The sequence below is a fragment of the Bactrocera dorsalis genome, chromosome 2 (genome assembly GCF_023373825.1).
Source record: "Bactrocera dorsalis isolate Fly_Bdor chromosome 2, ASM2337382v1, whole genome shotgun sequence".
NCBI classification, from domain to species: Eukaryota; Metazoa; Arthropoda; class Insecta; order Diptera; family Tephritidae; genus Bactrocera; species Bactrocera dorsalis.
Genome location: NC_064304.1, coordinates 67,144,402 through 67,168,570, shown reverse-complemented (window position 1 = coordinate 67,168,570; position 24,169 = coordinate 67,144,402). Strand labels below are relative to the sequence as shown.

The following is a 24,169-nucleotide window of genomic DNA, read 5'->3' as shown; positions in this document are numbered from 1 at the left end:
GAAATCCCGAATAGAAAAAGTCCGGAATCGACCCACCCTAGCGTGGAGTCCCTACGTGCAGAAGAAGTTATACTTCGTAGTGATATTCAGAAATGCATATCATTGTGTATGAAAGAAAACTAGAAAACTTAAATCCACATTTTATAAATTTATTATGCACATAAAATGAAGAATAAAGCAAAGTCTAAATGAAGGAATTTTGACTCAAAAAGTAGTTCTGTCTCTTCGTTGCGGAAGAGAATATGCAGCGTAATCATCTCTCTTTTGTAATCCATCAACACGCGTTGAATTGATGATCGTTGATTCATCAGTAGTTATAGATGCTCACGCAGAGATTGATGGAACAGCAGACGTTGAATCTTTTTTACGCGCTCTCTGATATTCCGCAGCTGTTTTCTTCTTCCTCGATTGACTGCCAGCTACCATTTCCAATTTCTCGTTTTCCCGCTCTGCTTTCTTTCGTGCTCGGTATTCACGATAATATTGTGCTGTTTTCCCTTCTCTTGAAACACGTGCTGTACTGTCTTTTTCCGCTGTAAAATCAATTTAAAATCAAAACATAAAATTTTTGCCAATCCAATTGATATTAGTTTCAAGAGCACAAGTTTAATGCACAAGGTGTATCTAAGTATTACGGACAATTGAAATATTCAAGCGAAACTTACCATCACATAACCTGCAATCTGCACAGGGTGATCCTGTGAAGTATAGTCTTAATTTTTCAAAGGCCAACGCAGAATATTTCAACCAAAAGCCACACAGAATAGTTGAGAATTCGCAGAAATGAAAGACAAACGAAAGAAAAAGAAGTATAACTTCAATAATGCACAAGCATACAAACATACATATGCGCACACATGTGAATATGTCACCAACCAAAAATTGAAACATTGTTTTCCAAAAACAACAATAGCGTAAGCATGGCAACATTTTGTTGTTGGTAGAAAATCCGAGCTGTGCCGAAAGAAACGATCGCCGCTTCCGATCGAACATCTTCGCAGACAAGGTTGCGCAATATGAATCTATCGCAACCTTTTCCGAACTCGTATAAGAAGTATAACTTCAAAAAGCAAATCTTTTCATGGCATATATATTTATTTCGTCTAATTACGACCTAAAACATTGAAATTTACTGCTTTAAAGTTAAGGTCAAATTTTGTGTTGACCCGTGTTAGTAAAATACTTTATTTAAAATGTATAACAATTTTATTTTAAGGTTTATTTCGCGCAAGTATTAAATACAAAGTTATGTATGTTGGAAGTTCAATTTTACGGAGCGGGGTAGATATATGTAGTTCCCAAACCGAGCGATAGCAGGAGATATCGACGTAGCGTCGCGTACGATAGACATGTTGTAGCGCGGGGGATCAGTCGAGGACGAATTAAAAAAGGCGAATGTTGATGTGTCGATGGTCGAACTGCAAGAGTCGAATTATGTAAACCAGGGATGGGCATATCAGCCCTCAGTGGCATTTTGCCCGTGCGGGCACGAGTGCACATTTTGAGGGCTTGGTGAGGGGATCATCGCGGGCAAACATGAAGAGGGAAGTGAGAGCAACGTATTTTACCACACCATGTTTACAAATGAGAGCGCACGCATACATATATGGGAAGTTGCACTGTGGGTAATAACCGTAAAATTGCCTAACAATTTTAAGATTCTTTGTAACTACTATAAATTTATAAAATGTAAGACAAATAACAAAAAGTATAATAAATATTTTATTTTAGTAATCATTTTTTTAATATGTCTAATAAATTATATGTTTGGTTTAATCTCATTTGCTATATCTCCACGCATTATTGTATCAAGTACAAAAATTTAAATCAGATAACCTACTTCTTATCTTATATATAATAGCAAAAAGTTTCAAACCAGGTTATTTCTTTAAACTTCCTTATAAAAAGTAATTTCAATAATAACTTCAGTTTATGAACCACTGTTTCTTCAAACACATATGACCAAATGAATCTTATGAGAGCGCAATGTAAATACATAATTACCCAACAACCCTTCTATCACCCGCCAATCCCAGAATTTCCAACGACTCAAGTGCTGAACACAAGACGACGACAGACGACAAACGACATCTGCCAAATATTAAAATACACACGTTCTTATGGACACTGTTATTTTGACGACGACACGACTACAACGACAGTTGTCGTTCTCGCTAACTTCAATATTCTCCTATATTTGTCAACGACAGTAGGACGACAGTAGAGTTGACAATAGAATGGAAGATAGAGAGATCAGGAAGAGTGGTGATACCACTAATATGTAAAATGTAAAATTATTTACAGCTCTTACAAACTTGACGTTATTTTACAAATAAAAGCATAAAATAGCTCTATTATGCATATCTGCAGGTTCATATAATGTGATTTTAATTTTTGCGCTTTGATTCTTTAAAATTCCGCCGTTGTTTCCTCTGAGAAATGTGGTAAGTGGTTTAACAATGGCCCCAAATTTCTTATGAATTTTCGTGAATAACTTGCGAGACTTGGAAAAGATCTGAGCTGCTTCAGTGATGTAGGATGGGAAAATCCATTATAACTTGTATTTTTAATGGATCAGCAGTTATTTTACTGTATTTAATTATTATTTTTTGTTTTTTTTTCAATATATTTTACTTGCGATATATTTTAAAAATAATAAGCAAATGAGATAACAAAATCATAATCTGACTTATTTTATTGATATCCAGTGATATCAATAATAATATACAATATTCATATCAAATGTACTTATTTCTAGTGCTTATGTTATCAAACTTAATACTAATATTTAATACTGTAGTAATATACAATGTTGTTAATTATTTAGTACTTAATTCCTAAATGGGAGATCTAGAGTCCAGTAATTTCATTGGAGTCAACTATTAACATGATTGCCAAAGGATTGTCATGATAACTGATTCTGTGTAAATATGCTGTACTAAATCTTTTAACCTCAGCTTTAACAAAAAGCATGTTAAGATCTGTATGAATGACTTTATTTGTTATAAACCAAGGGGCGTTTGTAATTAGTCTTATACTATGTTCAGACCGAAAATCTCAAAGATTAGATTACATTTAATCATTTCATAACCCAACAGTGTTCTCACTGCCGTTAGAAAGATCAAAAACCAGCTGTTATTGTCATTCATGAAGTCACATCGCTTAATATTTATCAAAAGAAAAGATTGTCATTTAGTAGTTTGAAATAAAAGCCGTCTTTTTTCAAATGTTTTCCATATAATAGAAATAGTGAATGCATTTTTTCATTTGTTAAGTCGATTTTCAGGTGAAATTAGATTCATTGCTATAAAATAAGTTTGTTTGTTTACATTTTTTTCCCTTTGTAGTGTCTAAATCAGCTGTGATAATGTAACAGTTTTCCAGTGCTGACTAGTATTTTTCCAGTGCTGACAAGTAGATTGCGCAAAATCAGAGTCGCACGGACAGATTTAGCGTGGATCAGTTTCAAATCATTTCAATGAAGTGATTTGGAACTGTCATTTTTGTATGGCGAAATCTTGATAAATTTTTAAGATTAGTGGGATAATCCATTCAACGGCCGAAATCGTGTGATTAAGTGTCGGTCTGAACATAGCATTAGGGTTTTTGACTGAAATCTTTGTGAAATTTCAATATTTGATTTACTAGCAGTGCCCCAGAGCTGCACACCGTAGCTCCAGATAGGTTTTAGTACGCCTTTATATAAAGCAATTTATTTTCAAGATGTGACGGCGATTTATATCCGAGTAGCCACTACAGTTGTTTGTTTTTATTTTTAATTGCTTAATTGTCTGTGATGTTTCCATGTTAACCGTTTGTCCAAGTGCATGCCGAGGTATTTAACGTTATCACTTTTAGGTATAGCATTGCCATTTAAAAGCAAGGAAGGGCTATCGCTTCGCCTTAATGTAAATAAAACATGCATTGATTTATTCACGTTTACTTTCATTCTCCATCAAGTGCTGAATGCAATGCTGGCGACAGACGACAAACGACATCTGTCAAATATTAAAATACACACGTTCTTATGGACACTGTTATTTTGACAGCTGCACGACTACACGACTGCAGATCGACGGTTGTCGTTCTCGCTAACTTCAATGTTCTCATATATTTGCCAACGAGAGCGGAGGAAGAGTGGTGATGCCACAATTGATAATTTAAAACAAATAAATTTACCTATTTACTTATTTTTTGCATAAAAAATTTCACTTTGAACAAAATATTAAAATTTTATTGAAGTGCGAGGTATTAGTATGGCCACAACGAAATTGTGTACATGCAAAATGGACAACTGCGTTGTCTTGTGTACATGCCGGCTATTGTTATGTTGCTGCATTCTTTCGAATGTTCATGTAGTAAGATGCACAACGCCATTTTCAGTTCACTGTCGTTATGTCGTGTCGTGTCGTATCATACGATATCAGCATATCAGCTGATTGCTCTCTCACACCGCAGGGTTGCCAGGCTCGATATACTGTAGTAATTATAAAAATTGTCTTCAATATATTTGAAATTTTCTTAAAATAACTCAAATTCAGAATCGAATGCTATTATTTACAAATATATAAACTAGTTTTAATAGTTTGATTTCAGTTTTGATATTTTTTATTATGAAAAATTATAATTGAAAACATATGTAGATGTGTACAAAACTACATATGCGTATTGAGTAATGGCAATATTGTTCGAATGAAAACGAGAACAAAACTCTTGCCGCTGCGTGCGAAGATGTTTCTGCCATTAGCGTTTGTATTCTACGAGTATTTGTGTGCTTAGCCACTCTCAATCAATAATGCCATACAGCGCAAATATATTTTTATTTGATGATTTCTTATATTTTTGAAAATATGTATGTGTTCTATAGCGCATATTATTATTTTAATACATTTCCAGAGGCAACTTAGATTTTTAAAATTTAACAAAACAATTGTAGAAAAAAACCTCAATTCTTTGAATATTTTGATAAAACAACCAAACTGAAAATATCACAAATCATATATTTATATAAGCATTTTCATTAAATGGAGCTGCAATGTGCTTAAACACAATATATACATATAATGGTCACAAGTATCTTTTCTTTTTTATATATGCAGATATGCATATGTACGTATAAAAGCCCACAACGAATTGTAACTAAAATGAATTTTTACAACTGGCATCACCACTATTAACTGATCTATCACATGTACAGTGGTGTAAACAAAATAGGAACAACTATAGGTGTTGTGAAGTTTTAAAATGTGCTGTTTTTTTATTAAATAAAATTGATTTTAGATACAAGTATAACTTATATACTTTTTCCTAACAGCGATTAGAATTTCCCACCATGCAAAGGTAAATAAAAACAAATTTTAATGCGAAACTCTAAATCCTGCAAATTATGTTTACCTCTTTTTGTTCACACAACTGTACAATCCCGATATGAAGTAAACTTCCGCTCTTTAATTTGTGCACAATGTCAGTATTGCCGAAACCACTCTGCGACATGGATAAATTGATCCGAAACTCCTCTCTTCGCTTTCTGAGAGAGCCCATGATCTCACGGTTTGGTATGGCAACACTGAAAGTTCATGGGCTACGAATCAGGTGACAAACAAAACAATGAACTGCCAGACAAAATCCCATTAAAAATAACTGACAAAATCAGTTCGTTTTTTTTCATTGTGGAATACATAAGTAATTGTGTTGTGAAAATATAGTGTTTTTTTATTAAAAATACAGTGTATAAGTGTTTTTACTAAAAATAAAGTTGGTAAGTGTATTATTAAAACCATCGTAAATACATGTATATAAATATATTATGTTTTCCTAACGTATTATAGGAAAATGCCGAGAACTAAAAATAAGTGTGTGGCTGGTTGCGTAGGAGTTTCAATCTCCCCAACAAGGAGAAGGATGGATCCAGGTTCGTAAATAATTTTAATTAGTAGAAAAATATAGTTATTTAGTGAAATTTAGAAATATTTTTTCATAAATTGTGCCTATTTTGATCTTGTTTTAGATGCAATTTATTGCATAATAAAAAATATATCATACTTGCGAAATATAATGTAATTTAGTAAATAGTATTGTAATATTTAATATGTTGTTTGGAGTAGCGTAGTAGATGTAAATATTACTATAATTATAAATTATAAGTACAAATAAATGTTGTGATTTTATTTTGTACCTATATGGGTGATATAGGCCTATAGGGGAACCGAGCACCCAAAACTAACTTCGGTAACGCGCCTTTTGTATACCTCAGCGGTGGTGTGGAAATTACAAACTCCCAAAACATTTACTAAAAATTCCCTAACACATTTCTTCTATAGTGGCATCATTGGCAAATGTTATAAAAAATGTGGACTTTGACAGCGCTCTCTCGAATCAAAGAGTTTCGTATCAATTTATCCATGCTCTGCGATGAACATTAAATTACGGAGGAATGTGATTGATTCTTTGCGCAACTTTTCGCAACTTGTTATGCCCTTCTCTCCGTAAACTGATATTCCCCTCATCTAGCCCCCGTGCGCACTTTGCTAACTGTGCGGGCTAAAAATGTGCCTATCCCTGATGTAAACGAATGCGTGAGCTTCCCCCTTGTCCATTCCTTTTGTTGGTTGGGTTGGTATAGGAGTGGTGAGTTATTGGTGTTGCGTTGCAGTAGCATCCTGTGGTGCATTGCGCTGTTTTATTAGGATGCACCAGTTTTACCGGGTAGAGGGGGTGGATGCTTAACTCATTTAAACACGTCTAATTTAAAATAATAGAATGTATGTTGAAATGATAAGTGAAAGTAAAAGATTCTAAAAATTTTTAATAAAAAGGAAAACATTCTAAAAGGAAAAGTAATATTGAAGAAACAGTTATGATCAAAAGCATAAAAGTATAAAAAATTATAATAATCACTGAAACTAAATAAACAAAAGTAAAGTAAGTAAAAGCGCAAAAGTTATCCTCCTATCAGAAGATGCTATAAATTTTGCAATTGACCTCTAATGTCAGTTCTGTTTTGACTGGCACAACACGAGATGCTGCTAAGTTAGGCAGATTCCGGAGTAGCCGTTCTGCAGAGAATAGTGCTGCTTTTGCCGAGGATCATGGAAGCGCCGTCGACATCGAACAGACGACGTGCAACGCAAATGGGTATCAGTCGACGGTGTTTAGAGCGAATTTTGGTATAACTTTTGAAGATGTTTCCATACAAAGTCCAGACGGTGCATCAGTTGTTAGCTACTGACCGTCGATTGCGTCTAAGATACGCTCACGCCATCCTTAAACATCACCAAGAGGAAAATTATGCGAAAAATTCAGGACAAACACGGAATTTCGAGCAGTATTTTAGACAAAATAATAATAATAATTTGTGTGGTCAAAATGCAGTTCAAGTAAGTGTTCGTACTAATCAATCATATTCCCGTCCGGAACCAATGAACACCAATTACAATGAGAAATTTAATTTTCACATGTAGTCAGGTTGGAGAACTTACCCATAGTACAACTAGCAATTAACAATGAAATAATTAAATTTCTAATCGATACAGATCGATTTCGCTTATGAATAGTAATAAGTTGAAGTAATGTAACCGAATAATATTAAAACATCCTTAAACTTAAGTCGTTACGAAACGAAATAATAGTGGAAAAAGAAATAATCACAAACCTACCTCAATAATTTAATGAGGATGCCGACATGATTTGGAAATTTGACTAAATTTGACAATAAAAAATTTTATGCAATGATGCAGAACTTATTAAAACCATTGGGAGCTATAATAAATATGGAAAACATTACTGTTATGATAAATAACAGAACAATTAATATTTATTCATATAATGAGAACGATAGTCATAAATTTCAGTGTTATGAGCTTAATCGAGAGGAAATTGAAAAATTATTACAAAATCTAAATAGAGAAGAATATAAACTTCTAGCCTAATAAAATAATGTAATAGTTTATTTTACCATGAAGGACAGCGTGTTCTAAGATTTATAGGTACCCACAGATTCATAAGAATGAAGCCGTTAAACAAACTGAAGATATGTTTAAATTAGGTATCATTACGGAAAGGCATTTACCATATAATAGACCTTTGTGTATAGTTCAAAAAAAATTGATAGCTCGGGTAAAAGGAAATGGAGAGTAGTGATCGATTATCGTAGGTTAAATGAAAATACGTTTGGCGGCAAGTTTCTTATTCCCAATATAGAAAATATTTTAGATAAATTGGGAAGATCACAATACTTTTCTACAATTGATTTGGAAAGGATTCCATCAAATCCTGGTGAAAAAGGAAGACGGCCCTAAAACATCTCAAAAAAACTAAATTCGAAACAAAATTTGGCAATAAGGTGGTATATATGTATAACTCTACAAGATTTGAAAAACGAATTAGTGCCAGATATTTTGAGAAGACATATCAAATCGGGCAAAGTAGGAGTTTACTCAAATCGAAATGACCATGACTATAATCGGTTACAAATGAAAATTTTAGAATCTTATATCAAAGAGAAAATGTAAAATTTGTTAAATGTAGTTTTCGGGCAAAGGATATGGTTAGCGACGATGAAACTCTAAAGCAAATACATAATTGTCATAAATATGAAACAGGACACAATCAGCCGTGCTCCCAGTTTCACATTTCAATTTCACAATGTGATTTTAAAAATTTCCTGTGAAAGTGAATTCGTGTGCTCCCAATTTCACAAATTTTGTTATCGATATTTTCCCATTGTTTCCTCATTCTAAACAGCTGACAAGCATCTGAGAGGATTTTATTGAAAATTTATAAATATTGTAAAATGCCATTTATTTTTTCAATTGCTTGTTTTGAAGCCAAAAGAAGGCGTAAAATTATGGAAATTAGGCGTAACAGACATCTGAGGAATGCCTCTAGCATTCTTAAAATTTCTGAAAAACGGTAAGTTAAATTCAACAACGTATTTGTGCCCATAATAATAGTGGCGAGTTTTACAGGTTTATTCAGTCGTTCCGTCTAAGTAAGGAGTTATTTTTATTTGTTTTAAATAAACTAAGTCCCCATTTAAAGCCATCGAGGCTGTCCCACTCAATCCAATTGGCTGCTGTCCTTCGCTATCTGGCCATTGGTTCCTACCAATTGGCAATAGCAAAGGACCACCATATCAACATTGGCAGGAGTACATTTGGCAAAATACTGCACAAAATTATTCGAAAATTGGAGATTTTAATATGCAATGATACCATCACATTGAAAATGACACCGCAGGATATGGAAAAGTCAAAGGAATATTTTAACAACAAGTTCCAGCTTCCTAATATTATCGCATGCGTAGATGGCACACATATCCGCATAAAGAAGCCCGTAAATAATGACTCTGTATATTTCAATAGAAAGGGATACTTTAGCCTTAATGCCATGGTGGTATGTTCTAAAATCAATATATTTGATTAAACAATTTACTATGTATTGTGGTCCCAAGGTCTGTAATTACAACATGGAGATAATTGCTGTTGATTGTACACATCCTGGGTCCTGTCATGACTCTTTTATTTGGAATAACAGTCAGGCTCGGTTATATTTCTCCAGGGCGCTAAATGGACACTTTGTTTTGGCGGACTCGGGATATGCTTTAGAAAATTTCGTTTTGACTCCATTTAGGAGCGCTGAAAATGGATCTCCGCAACATATTTGTAACAAAAAACATGCCGCTGCTAGAAATATTGTAGAGCGCACTATTGGCCTACTTAAAAGCAGATTTAGATGCATGCAACGGTCTTTAAATTATGAGCCCGGATTTGCATGTAGTATTATAAACGTATGTTGTGCTTTGCACAACATTTGCCGCAAGAATACTGGACCATTACAAGATGATTACTGTAGCTACGACGAAAACTTTGACTATGAAGACCCAGCAACTGAGTTCGAAGATCAACAAGATGGCACTTCAATAAGAAATGAAATAGCGCAATACTTGTCACAGTAACTGGCCTAATTCACTACTTTTTAGTCAAGTCTTTTCTCTTTACCAATTAACTTTAAATTATACCAAAGGGTACTCAAGATTTAAACAATTGTGTTTTCTATGTATTTATTTGGAGTTTTCAGTTTTATTAATTATTATTAATGTTTTATTGGAATATTGATTTGTATACTACAGCGAGATGCAAAAATAAATATACAATGTTCCCATCGTTGTTTGTGCCACATTTTTTACAATAGATATGGTTATATTTATATATGACATAAGCCATGTTAAGTTACAGTTTAAAACCTTAAACGTTATTATTTATCAGCCTTTTTAGAACTTCTAACTTTTCTGCCTCAATTTTTTGAATTATGCGGTGGTGCTCAAGCTGTTGGCGGTTATGCTCCTCTTGATGTGTTATAAGTTTCTGTAGACTGGTTGCAATGGTTTTCATGGTGTCCAGTTGCGCAGCACACACTTCGTCCAAACACTGCACATTTGATGTTTCGGGCCCTAACTTTCGACGTTTTGGTGTAGGCTCAGCTACCTCCTCAACAATTGGTGTTTCGGTTTGTATTGGCTCTTCAGTGCGTTGTGATACATTTTCTGCTTCTGTGTGCTCTTCCGGTACTCCAAAGGTAAGGGCACCTTCCAACCCATTCACCATTTCGAACAGACCACATATTTTTGCAACTTCCTCCTCAATTGGTAAAATAACGGTCTGATCATATGGACCTCCCCCGGTGGCTTTGCCTTCCTTCTTATTGTGCGCCAGTTTTTTGCGAATATGCATTTTCCAATCGAGCCATACCTTTTAAGAAAACCCGAATTACTTTTGTTTAACATTTATATTTGCTGTTAACCTGAAATGCCTTACTTTTTTCCAACCGGCAATGTCCTTAATAGGTGGGCCAGCAGCATTTAGTTTGCAGACTAATGCATGCCATTTGTCAGCAGCTTTTGTCCGGTCACCTTTAATGAAGCCTCTGGCTAAATCTTGGTTCAATTTCATAAATTCCACGAAAACGTTATCTTGTGTTTGAGTTTTATGTTTGCCCCTGCAATGAAGATTATTTAATACTCATAAAATTGACATCAATTAACAAATTTAATAATTACTTACATGTTGCTGGTTTCGTTTTCCTCAAATAATTCCGATGACATGAAACAGCTGACGAGCTTAAGCATTGTTGCCACAGCTGTGATTTTAAATTCGCGTTGTTTTTATTTAAGAATGCTTTGATATTGTATGAAAACTATTCATTGTTCTTTAAATAAGTTAACTCAATAATTTTTATTTTGGATATAATATGTTGGACATGCCAAGGATTGCAGAAGTCAAATCGTATGGTTTTTTTTTCATATTAATATCAAAGCAAAGAGGTTATCCTCAAAGCAAATATCATAAAGCAAACAATATTCAGTGCATAAAATACTACAGAAAATCCATTTTATTCTTGTAAAATGCTCCCACATTTGTAACAAATACGATGAAAAATATTCCGGTTTGTAAGAAACATCGACGGACTAACAAGGTTATTAACTAATGTTAATTATTTAAAATTTCAAAGAAACCGGCAATACTAATAAAAGAAATAACATTAGTATTACTTAAATAAATTAAAGAATACACCTTTACATAAAGTTTTATAAAATTTATAACGAACACGAAATGAATCGTTGGGAATTTGTTCCGCAAAGCAAGTCAACCCTGCCTCACAATCGGTTATCGTTGTAGCAATTCACTACCAGCTGTTGTTGAATATTTCCTTTCGGATTGAGCGATGCATGATTTTTTTTGAATATATCAGCAAATAATGTAAAAAATTCGTATATACCAATAAATAAGTAATTTAAAAAGGTCATGAGTAGCACCTACAAATATCAAAGGATATATAAAAAAATTTTCTTATAGAAAATAATTTCTCATTTTAACACATTTTGCCATTTACTTTTCATTTCACTGCCTACAAAGAACTCGGATTCGATTCACAAAAAATAATGTGAATGTGAAAGTGGGAGCATCAAATATGTGATTTCAAACCGAATTCACAAGGAAATTTGTGAATGTGAAATTGGGAGCACGGCTGAATGGGTGTTATGATGAGATTAATAAATTGATTTACTTTCCAAATTTGAAAGTTATTATTCAAAAATATATTAATAATTGTGACACATGTAATAGGGCAAAATACATATGAAAGAAATCCATTGAAGCCAAAATTTCAATTGACCAAAACCTCAAAAGAAATAAAGGAAATAATACACATTGATATTTATATTAGTAAAAAGCATATCTTTTAGCTATAGATCTTTATTCTTATTATTCTTCTTTATTGGCGGAGACACCGCATACGTGATTACGAGTACAGCCGAGTTAACAACAGCAAGCAGTTGGTAATCTTTCATTGGGGGCGCTTTTTACGTGGTGGGTCCCAAGCCCATCCCTGTGAAGGGGGTGTTTCGCCTTCTCATTTTAGCTCGCCTTCAAACGGATGTTCTTAGGCTACCCAGAGGATACTTGGTCAAAGACCGGAAGTCGGGAGCTGCTTGAGCCATGTGTAAAATAATCGTTTCTGGCCACTCCCAAGTGAATGGCGATCAGAGAACTTTCCTCACTTGCGTGAACTTCTACACATGACTCCATCCTGTATCGCCAGATAGATGTTCTAAACATGTAATAGCTTTTAACCTAGAAGATAGAAATAGCATTACAATCATCGAAAAGTTAAGATAATGTATTGCGATAAGATGTAAACCTAAACTTATGATTTTGGATAATGAATTTAATTCAGTAAATGTAAAGAATTTTTTGAGAGAAAAAGGAATAGATATTCATTTTACTAAACCTAATAGTCTAACGGGGAATGCTGATATAGAAAGATTACACAACACAATTAGCGAAAAAGTAAGAATTTTAGAAATAGAAAATTCTCAAATATATATGGTATGATAACCCTATTCACTTTATTACAAAAGCACAGTCGATAGATGTAATGGAAGGAAAAGAAGATAAGAACAAAATATGCAATAGAATTTTAGAAGGCAAAACTTCATAGAACTCAGAAAGTAAACGAAAAAAGGGAAATTTTTATTAATAATAATGAGGAGGGATATGTAAAGAATTATAAAGCAGTTAGGCACAAATAGAAACCCATATTCAGAAAAATTAAACTTACAGCCCTATTCTGAAAAAACCTCTCAACTGAGTTGAGAGGAAATATTTGAGAGATTTCTTGTGAGGCTATTCTAAAAAGCTTTTTGCTGTCAAACAGCTTTTTTAATAAAAATAAGCAAACAAAAATGGACACACAAATGGATAATCAGCATATGTAAGTAATTTTGCAAATTTTAAACATATATATATACAATAATTTTATATATATAATAATTAAATAAGTAATAATAAAAATGTAAAAAAATTAAAAAATGAAGTAAAATAAAATAAAATAAATTATTTAAATATATATAGATGTCTTTTTATTCATTCTTGGGGGAAGTAAAATGTACAGTTACAGTAAGTAATTTACATATACATATGTATATATGTATATATTTAGTTTTACAGAGGATTGGCTCATAGAGAGCATATAAGAGCCATGCCCGTAAAAATACAAACACGCCAGGAAACGTAGATCAAAAGATATATTCGACTTCTGCTTATAACGGGTGATTTTTTTGAGGTTAGGATTTTCATGCATTAGTATTTGACAGATCACGTGGGATTTCAGACATGGTGTCGAAGAGAAAGATGCTCAGTATGCTTTGACATTTCATCATGAATAGACTTACTAACGAGCAACGCTTGCAAATCATTGAATTTTATTACCAAAATCAGTGTTCGGTTCGAAATGTGTTTCGCGCGCGTGTTTTGTTCAGCGATGAGGCTCATTTCTGGTTGAATGGCTACGTAAATAAGCAAAATTGCCGCATTTGGGGTGAAGAGCAACCAGAAGCCGTTCAAGAACTGCCCATGCATCCCGAAAAATGCACTGTTTGGTGTGGTTTGTACGTTGGTGGAATCATTGGACCGTATTTTTTCAAAGATGCTGTTGGACGCAACGTTACGGTGAATGGCGATCGCTATCGTTCGATGCTAACAAACTTTTTGTTGCCAAAAATGGAAGAACTGAACTTGGTTGACATGTGGTTTCAACAAGATGGCGCTACATGCCACACAGCTCGCGATTCTATGGCCATTTTGAGGGAAAACTTCGGACAACAATTCATCTCAAGAAATGGACCCGTAAGTTGGCCACCAAGATCATGCGATTTAACGCCTTTAGACTATTTTTTGTGGAGCTACGTCAAGTCTAAAGTCTACAGAAATAAGCCAGCAACTATTCCAGCTTTGGAAGACAACATTTCCGAAGAAATTCGGGCTATTCCGGCCGAAATGCTCGAAAAAGTTGCCCAAAATTGGACTTTCCGAATGGACCACCTAAGACGCAGCCGCGGTCAACATTTAAATGAAATTATCTTCAAAAAGTAAATGTCATGAACCAATCTAACGTTTCAAATAAAGAACCGATGAGATTTTGCAAATTTTATGCGTTTTTTTTTTAAAAAAAGTTATCAAGCTCTTAAAAAATCACCCACAAGGAACTGTTCCTCCATGCTTAAATATTTTTTAAAAAATGTAAAATATTGATTTAAAACAAAACAAACACAGATGTTTTCTATTATGATGGCTGCTTTCACACGTCACAGATATTTGTGATAATAGTGAGCATTTGAGCTTTTGAGTTTTCGCCAGAATAAGGTAACCCTCACTACAGTGAGAAACATCACTGTAGTGAGGTTGGTGACTTTTGTGAGGGCATGAGAATAGGGCTGTTAAACTATACCTCCAATAAATATTAAGAGAATAATGATATTTGCAGATCAACTCGATATTAGCGATTTTGGCAATAATGGTCATCCCGACGACGAACAGTCTGATGAACATTGAAAAAATTGGAAGTCAATCTGAATACTTCGAAACTACGATTTTGCGAAAGATTATGATACTATACTGCATATTATAAAAAGAAATGTGGTGTCGTGGGACACCAGGTAGGAACGAAGTTCCTTCGGCTAATGTAGAATCGATACAATTTGCAAAAAAAAATTGTGCTTAATTTTATGTAGATTGTCTTGATTTTTCTCTCAAATTTTGCTGATTAGTTTTTATTTAAGTGCAGATAAGTATTAAGAAAATTTAGTATTTTAAGAAATAATGAATTACGTAAAATAAAAAAAATTATAAGTCAAATTATTAACTAAAATAACAAAATAATAGTCAAGTTTGGTAAAACCAAATGTGCATGCCTATAATTTGCCCAAGAAACTAAAAGAATTTCACATTTCCAAGTTCTCTACAATCGACTTGGAAGTTTTAGGTATAGGTGGTCTGTGGGCCTTACAGAAACTTCGAAATCTTATAGTATATAAAAATAAGCTGAAGTTGGATTTTTATCTGTTCGCTATAGCTAACTAAACGTTTATACGCATTTCTTTAATTTAGCCGAGGCTTACTTTCGATTCAGTTTCTTGTCCCATTGATGGGTTTCTTTTTGCAAAGGTGTGTGTTATTAAACATATAATGTCTCCATTAGGGTGTGTCATTCTGAGGCAACCTTTTTTTTTCAACTGAAAAACAGGCTCAAAACTTTTGAAAATGTGTAAAAAAAAGTCACTCAAAAGATGAGCTCTTAATATTAATATTAAGAGGAGCCTATTTCAAATTTTCTGTTTTTCATATAAATTACATGGAAACAAAATCATTTTTTTTTGTGGTGGTTATTGTGCGGAGGTTTTATATGTGCCCCGATAGCTGCCAATAGGGATGGTATACTCGATTCCGATTCTACTCGAAAGTCGAGTTTTCTCGTTAAATAATCGATTTTTAAAAACCGATTTTCAGTAGTCGAAGTGGATTAAGAACCGGTTCTTGACATTCGAAAAATCGATTATTTTACGAGAAAACTCGATTTTCGAGTAGATTCGGGATCGAGTTTACCATCCCTACTGGCAGCCATCGGGGCACATATAAAACCTCCGCACAATAACTATGAAAAAAAAAATGATTTTTTTCTATGTAATTTATATGGAAAACAGAAAATTTGAAATAGGCACCTCTTAATATTAATATTAGGAGCTCATCTTTTGAGTGACTTTTTTTACACATTTTCGAAAGTGTTGAGCCTGTTTATCAGTTGAAAAGAAAAGGTTGCCTCAAAATGGCACACCCTAGTCTCCATATAGTCTAAGTCTTCGAAACTTCTACTTTGACTCCAGCTTATTCCTCTTGTTCCGCGTGTAGCCTTATCTATTACTATATCCAATACGATGTTAAGGGAATATTTTAGTCTAGAGTCAGAAATTTCATGTAAAAAATGTAAATTAATATTTAATATAAATTAATATTTAATAATTTTTATTATTTTAACATTACAAGAATACATAACAAAATCTGAAAATAGGTACCGGGGTCTAAATATACGGTTTCCTGGGGGCTTGAACAGTTTTGATTGGATTTAAACAATTCTTGGTCATAAGATGCTATACACTAAAGATATTAATTGTGCAAAGTTGTATCCCGTTATATTCATAGCTACTTGATTTGTGTACTGGAAACTGAACGAATCAAGTGGAATTTAAAATTGTGCTATATGGGAAGTAGGCATGGTTGTTGTCCGATTGCGTCCATTTTTACATTGTTACATAAGAATGTAAGAAGAATGTCATGTACTAAATTTTGTCGAAATCGGTCAGTCAGGTCCCGAGATATGGGATTACAACAAAATGTTGGCGGTGCCACACTCATCGTCTAATTTTCAAACCGGCTCCCATAAAGCTTTCTCATACCATCCTGGTGGTCTCTGGCTTATTTAGTTATTAATTTATCGTGCTTTTAGTAGAAATGAGCGGGATTATCCGCCGATTTCATTCACTTTGGTCGGTAGAAGTTCTTATAAGATTTATACTTAGCAAATTTGGTTGTTGTACTCGTAGCTTAAGTGGTTAAAGAGCTACTTATGTATGTACATTATTAGGCGGTGGGGCCACGCTTACTGCCATTCCTTGTGCTTACAGCTTCATATCTTAATTGAGCGCGTAGTTATGGATTTTTATATTATATTAGTGGCGATTTGTGTTCGGACAGACAGACAATAAACCGAAATTCAACTTTTCTCTTCGTCCAGGTCGTTTATACACATATGTATATGTATACATATATAACCCTATATCTTTCTCGCTTAGTTTTAAGTGACCATCCATGGCGATAGTCAGGTCTCGCTTCCTTAAGAAATCCATGCCTAAGATGACATGTTCCGAAAGCGTTGGTAGAGCTGATACAAGTAGGTGCGTAGACTTGTTACCCAGCTCTATAGTAACAGGACACATTTTCGTGCTAGGTATATACGTCTGGTTAGCTAGCTGAATGCGACTGGTCTGGCGTCTGGCTTTAATTTGGTGTTTATCTATATGACGTTGAAGTTCTTTGCCGATATAGGTGAGCGTGGCTCCGGTGTCCACCAGAGCTTCTATCTGCATGCCTCTCACAGTAATGGGCAAATAATAACGGCGATCTTGTTCCCCTTCTGGGTACGGAATCGTTGCTTTGAGTGTTGTTGTACTGGGTTTGAACGGAAAAGCTCGCACTGTCGCATGTGTAGGACAATTGCAGTCCCGCGACATGATTCCGTCGCGTCCACAGCGGGAGCAGAATATTCGCTGCTGGTTGCGACATTGGCGCCTTCGGTGTCCCGGCTGCTTACATCGCCAACAAACTTTCTCGCGGCAATACTTAGTACTTACCGCCGTCAAACAGTGATTGGTGTTTCTTGCTTGCCTAACCTCCTCGCTTTTTAACAATTCGAATTCTTCCGTTAATTCGAGTAGTTCGTCTATGCTGTTGAAATCGCTCCGACGGACATATAAGTGATATTCCACCCTTAGACGGTCATATATACGCTCGGTGTGATCTTCATCGCGAAGTTTTGGGTGCTGGCGAATAAGCGTTTGGATAGCCAGCACATAATCCTTTGCCTTCTCTCTGGGGAATTGCTTGCGCTGATGGATGGTTTCTTCCAGATGTGCGAGGTGTCGTTTCGGTAAAAAGAACCGTTCAGCCTCGTAACGAAAGTCGTCCCACGACTCACTGTGGTGGTTGAAACGAGTATGGTGGCGTTATCTTCCTCCTTCATTTCCCTTTCCAAAGCTTTTACCAGATCCTCCGTGGATTTATTGTGGCGCTTTGCACGGATGCAGGCGCTCAGCTCGCTATGGAGATCTGCTACGGTGCGCCCTTCGACAGCGATGTGGTGTCGTCTGCACTCGGTGATTAATCGGTCCTTCTTCAGCCAGTAAATCCAACTGGTCGTGTCCGTCTCAAGCGTTAGAGCCTTATTCGCTGGAGTACTGCGATGCTTATGATTGTGTAGGGGGTGTGGCGAACCTGATTCATGACCGTTGGTGACCGTTTCATGTTTTTCACTGCCACTCACAAAATCAGGTCCCTGCTCGGGTGCCATTTGTAATGGGGTTTCGTCCATAGCTGAGGTATGCTCAGCCGCTCCAGGGTCAGCCTTGAGACCCACGAACCCTTAGCAAAAAAGAGACGAGTTTTATCCTCGTAAAGTTGTATCCACACCCCACCCCTTATGCGGACAGCCAGACCAGCGTGATGTATGCAGTGGTGATGAAAACGAACGAGATTGATGAGCCAGGTGTTGACGTTTGTTGAAGCTGGCACGGTGATGATTTCTACGGCGGTGATTTGTACGACTGTGATTTGTACGACGGTAATTTGTACGACGGTGAGTTGTACAACGGTGATTTGTACAGTAGTGATTTGTACAACGGTGATCTGTACAACGGCGATTTGTACGACGGTGATCTGTACGACGGTGATTTGCACGGCGGCGATTTGTACGGTAGCTCCCCTGCGAAGGAGAAGTTATTAATTTCGAAGCACAAAAGGAAAATCTGACTGGACGCGCCGACCTCCGGTTGGCAACTGACTCCGTATATTCATTGCCTCCCCTCGGTACTTATGTACATGCGAGTCGCCTGATAATCGCGTTGGGTTTGTAACGGTGCACTACGGTGTGCAAGCAGCGGTACTAACGCTGTTCGAGGCAGCGCAGCTGTGCTACATATGTATGTAAATACTAAGGAAAAAATAAAACCAAAAAGAGTAAGCTACATTACGTGTGCATATGAGTGCTGTATAGAAACTTAAACAAAGTGAAGTGATAAAGTGCAGTGTTAAAATTAATATACTCATACAATACATATACGAGAATGTATGTAAGGCAGTGGTCGGCATTTTATAGCAAAATTTTGCAAACTAACTTCACACGTACGCTTACGCTCTATCGTTCAGTCGTTGTCGAGCCAGCAACGAATTAACATCACGCAAAACTATAGCGCAAAACCAAATATGCCCTGCGAGAAATATTTTATGATTCTAAATGCCTTTGGTGCCATGCAATGCCTTTTATGTTCCAAGTCTTTTAAAGATAATAGGGAATATATCCTTAAAAGATATTTTGTTAATTTTCATTATACTATTAATTATTTAAATTAGATGCTTAATTTTATTTCCAATTTCTCACTGGGCTACTTTTTTTCCGTGCTCACCAACACAGTGACAGATCCTCTCATGCCGACCACTGATGTAAGGTGACAGTGATTTGAAAAGGCCCACAATGTATGTATGCATATGTACAAAGTGCAGTGATCTCTAAACCGAAAGCTCATTAGCACATAATAAATAAAAGATCCACCTATAGGTATACCCTATAGGACATTTGGGCATAACAGATATATAAGACAAATATATATAGGAAAATAAAACATATAAAATATTTCTGGTCACCAATAAATAATTATATCAGATTTAAGCGATATTCTATACACGTGTAATAATTTATTGGATTTGGAGAACTCTTATTTACTTAAAAGAGTTCACGTCTAAACATTTCGTTCAAAACTTTTATTTACTTCAAAGAGTTCTCGTCTAATCATATAAATACATACACATACGAAAATATTTTTGAAATTTCGGTTTATCAAAAAGCCGTTGGTTTTATTGATTTTTTGAAACTCTTACATACAAAAGAGTCTTCTATTCAACATTTTATATACTATATACTATACTTTATATACTTTTTCTAAACATCTACAAGTCTAGTTTTCACTAAGACGTTTTGATTAATTCTAAACATATTTTAAATAAGCTCAGACTCAAAGGAATCTAAAACAATTCAGTTGCTAAAAGTTCCACAGATGATTTCAGAAGAAAAAAGTCCATGTACACCGGAAGAAGCTACACGCTTCATTGCTGAGAGTGACAGTTTGATTCAATACTGCACTCGATTTTCATCTTCATCGATTCAAGACAATTCTGAATCGGTATTAGAAATCAAAAAAGACAAATTAGACAACTTCTGGACACGTCTCCAAGCGGCATATGACGCAATTGTAGAATCTGATGATTCAGATCTACCGGAAAATTTTAAATCCTCGGCTTACACCAAATATGAACACTGCCTAGACCAGTTCGAAGACACAAAGGCAATGATTTCTGATCAACTAAAGCTATTAAGAACAATTGCACCTATTCCACAACCGAGAGTAGAGCTGCCACAAAGACAAGCCCAAGAGACAAGTTCAGGCATTCACCTTAAAGGGCCAGTATGCGTCACAGATATATTTCATGGTGGTTATGAACAGTGGCCGTCCTTTCGGGACATGTTTACAGCTGTGTACATAAACCATCCTAAATTATCACAAGCGCAGAAATTGTATCACCAAAGGTCAGGCAGGCGAAATAGTCAAACAGTTCACTTTCAATGACGAAACTTTTAATTTAGCTTGGGAACCTTTAAAAGCACGTTACGAAAACGAGAGAATATTGGTCGACAAACAAGTGACGATATGAATGAATTTACCAAAAATTCAGAAAGAAACAAGTGAAGAGTTCATAAAGCTTCAATCCACTGTTTCAAATTGTTTATCGGTTTTATCGACACAGAATATTCCAACAGATAATTGGGACCACATTCTGGTAAATATATGCACAGCTGCATTACCTGAAAAATCGTTACTTTTGTGGGAGCAATCGCTCTCATCGCGAAGAAAGTGCCCAACGTGGCAGCAAATGAAAGAATTTCTTACTACCCAATATGAAATTGCAGAAAGGGTAGATAAAAAACTTGTCAGAACGACAAACGTTCAAAACGACCTCAATAGAAGCTTCAATACACCCCAAGCAAGTAGCCACAATAATTTAAGTAGAAGCTAGAATGGAAGCCATAAAAGGCATCATACAATGTTTCATATAACCATTTTTCCAGCTCACCCCCAAACAGCGCAAACGTAAAAAGAGCAACAGGATTAGTTGCAACAACAAATAAAATCTGCCCCATTACCCTATTTTCCCCCAAAGCGAATAAGCGCATACAAGCAGAAGCTTTTGTCGTACCGCAATTAACCAATATGTTACCCAGCTATCATATAAATAGCAAGCATTGGCAAAAGGTTTCACACCTAACGCTGGCAGACCCAAACTGCAACACCCCCGCTCAAATAGATCTTCTATTAGGCAACGATCTCATCCACAGATAATACTCGAAGGTATTGAGAAAATTACTAATACACCTCTGGCGCAAAATACCATTTTCGGATGGATCCTAAGTGGACTAGTTGCGGAACCAGTTACAACATTGACAACTTAAGTTGAGGAAGTCTCAAACGAGTACCTCAATTCACAATTGAGAAAATTTTGGGAAACTTTTAGAAGAACTCCCCCCCATATTAGTCACAACCCCTGAAGATCAGTATTGTGAGAACTTTTACAAAGCCACAACTACTAGATCAGAAAATGGAGGGTTTGTCGTACGACTACCACTTAATTCATAACACACTCGCCTTAAGTCACTCTCGCACCTCTGCAATACAGCAGTTTCTAAGTATGGAAAGAAACCTACTTAAAAAAGGTGAGCTTAAAATATCAAATATCTAGCCATTCGAACACTCCACGAATTGGCAGACAACACAAAGTCAGAATTTCCTCTGGCAACTGAAGTGTTGAAAACTCAAACATATCTAGACGATATTCTGTCTGGAAGTCACACTCTTTCACAAGCATACGAGGCCTTATCACAGGTAATAAAAGCTCTCAAATCCGCAGGGTTTCCATTAAAAAAGATTACGGCAAATCACCCAAATATACTCAAAAATATTCAAAACGAAAATTTGTTGGATACTAATTTCCTTATATTCGAAAAGGAAAGTACAACAAAAACACTGGGCATCCAATGGAATGCGATATCGGACTAGTTCTCATACACGACTGAGTCCATATCCGCATTATCAGCCATAACGAAAAGACAGATTTTATCCTCGGTGGCAAAATTTTTCGAACCCGCAGGATGGCTTTCGCCAATTATGATCTAAGCGAAAATCTTAATACAAGAAGTATGGCTAGATGGAACCGATTGGAACGAACAAGTGAAACCTGTTCGCTTTGAAAAACGTTCTCAATTCGTAAATAATCTGAATGATATTGCTCAGATACAAATTCCGCGACGGGTAAATTACTCTCCCGATCACAAAGTCGAATTACATGGCTTTTCTGACGCCTCAAAAAAGGCATACTGCGCTACTATCTATGTGCGCACGCAAAGTGACACCACGACCACAAGCCACTTATTTGTAGCAAAAGCAAAGCTGGCACCTTTGAAAACTATAAGTCTCCCACGACTTGAGTTATGTGGCGCACTATTACTTTCCAAATTAGTAGCCATGGTGCAAATGCAATTGACAAAATTTAAACTATATATGTGGTCCGATTTAGAAATTGTACTAGCCTGGTTGGAAAACCACCACATGCATGGAAGACGTATATTTCTGACCAAAAGTCTCAACCTCGACCTAGTGGGATCAGCCACTTGGCGTCACGTAGCCAGTGCTGACAATCCTGCCGATCTAGGTACAAGAGGGTGCAAGCCATCGCACCTTGCCACTACCACCCTCTGGTGGAATGGCCCACGATGGTTGATAGAATCTCCTGATTCTTGGCCACAATCCCCCATGCGCAATATTATCGCCACAGAAGGTCGAAAAATCGCCACCTTTCACACATTATTGGATGATACCGACATCCTTGAACGATTTTCATCGTTTCCAAGAGCTCTCAGAGTAGTTACTTATATGTTCAAATTTATAGAACAACTTAAATGCAAAGTCAAGGGGTCACATAATTTCCCATGCAACACAGTGACGAACCTAGAGTTACAAAAGGCAAAGGTCGCAATCATAGCATATACTTAGATACACAAGCGCGCTACTTCAGCTGCGATATATCACTACTAAGAGAATCGAAGCCGATTGATAAAACGAGCTCACTCTTAGTCCCAAACCCATTTCTCAACACGAAAGGTCTGCTTCGTGCCAATGGTCGGCTTGCTAATTCGAGCCTAACATTCAACAAACGCCATCCCATAATAATTCCAGAGAGATCACCATTTGCCACATTGTTCCTCAATTACATCCACATCTTAATGCTACACGCCGAACATCGCCTCATGCAACATATGGTACGCCAGGAGTAATACAGTACTTGTCCAATAAATTACGAACGAAGTGAAAAATAGTTCTAACTTTAATCATTAATAAAAACATAAATATTTGGCTAAATTTAGAAAAAAATTGTTTTTTATATGCTATATACATTAAACTTAAATTATTATATTTTTGTATTGAATCATATTCAATATTTTGTCGCCATATATATATATATTTTTTTTTGTTTTTTTGCTCTCGTTCGTAATTTATTGGACAGGTACTGTATATCCCCCGTCTTAAGCCGCAAATCAAGAAGTGCATCTTCACGTGCAAGATTTGCACTATACACAAACACAATATGCGAATGCAGATTATGGCAGCACTTCCACCGGAACGCTGCTACTTCGCTCTGCCTTTCTCCACCACAGGTGTGGATTTTGCTGGGCTTTTCCAGATAAAGACGTCCATGTTAAGGTCGCCCACTTTCATGAAAAGCTATGTGGCTTTCTTTGTATGTTTCACGATAAAGGAAGTACATCTTGTAACGGGTGATTTTTTTGAGGTTAGGATTTTCATGCATTAGTATTTGACAGATCACGTGGGATTTCAGACATGGTGTCAAAGAGAAAGATGCTCAGTATGCTTTGACATTTCATCATGAATAGACTTACT

The 24,169-nt window shown here is 35.8% G+C and overlaps 2 protein-coding genes across 2 annotated transcripts; one reads left to right on the top strand and one right to left on the bottom strand.

Annotated features, from left to right (window-relative positions):
- The first annotated feature begins 8,777 nt into the window (after positions 1-8,777).
- LOC105225487 (putative nuclease HARBI1) lies at positions 8,778-9,955 on the top strand. The gene is made up of 3 exons (XM_029549885.2): positions 8,778-8,910; positions 8,967-9,393; positions 9,452-9,955. Exons 1-3 carry the CDS (start codon positions 8,792-8,794, stop codon positions 9,953-9,955), a joined length of 1,050 nt encoding a protein of 349 aa, XP_029405745.2. The 5' UTR covers positions 8,778-8,791.
- A 189-nt stretch (positions 9,956-10,144) lies between these two features.
- LOC105225566 (uncharacterized) lies at positions 10,145-12,033 on the bottom strand. Its single transcript, XM_011204094.4, has 3 exons — positions 11,061-12,033; positions 10,815-10,995; positions 10,145-10,748 (listed from the first exon to the last, which is right to left on the bottom strand). The coding sequence occupies exons 1-3, from the start codon at positions 11,123-11,125 to the stop codon at positions 10,245-10,247; spliced, it is 750 nt and encodes a 249-aa protein (XP_011202396.2). The 5' UTR covers positions 11,126-12,033; the 3' UTR covers positions 10,145-10,244.
- Positions 12,034-24,169: the final 12,136 nt, after the last annotated feature.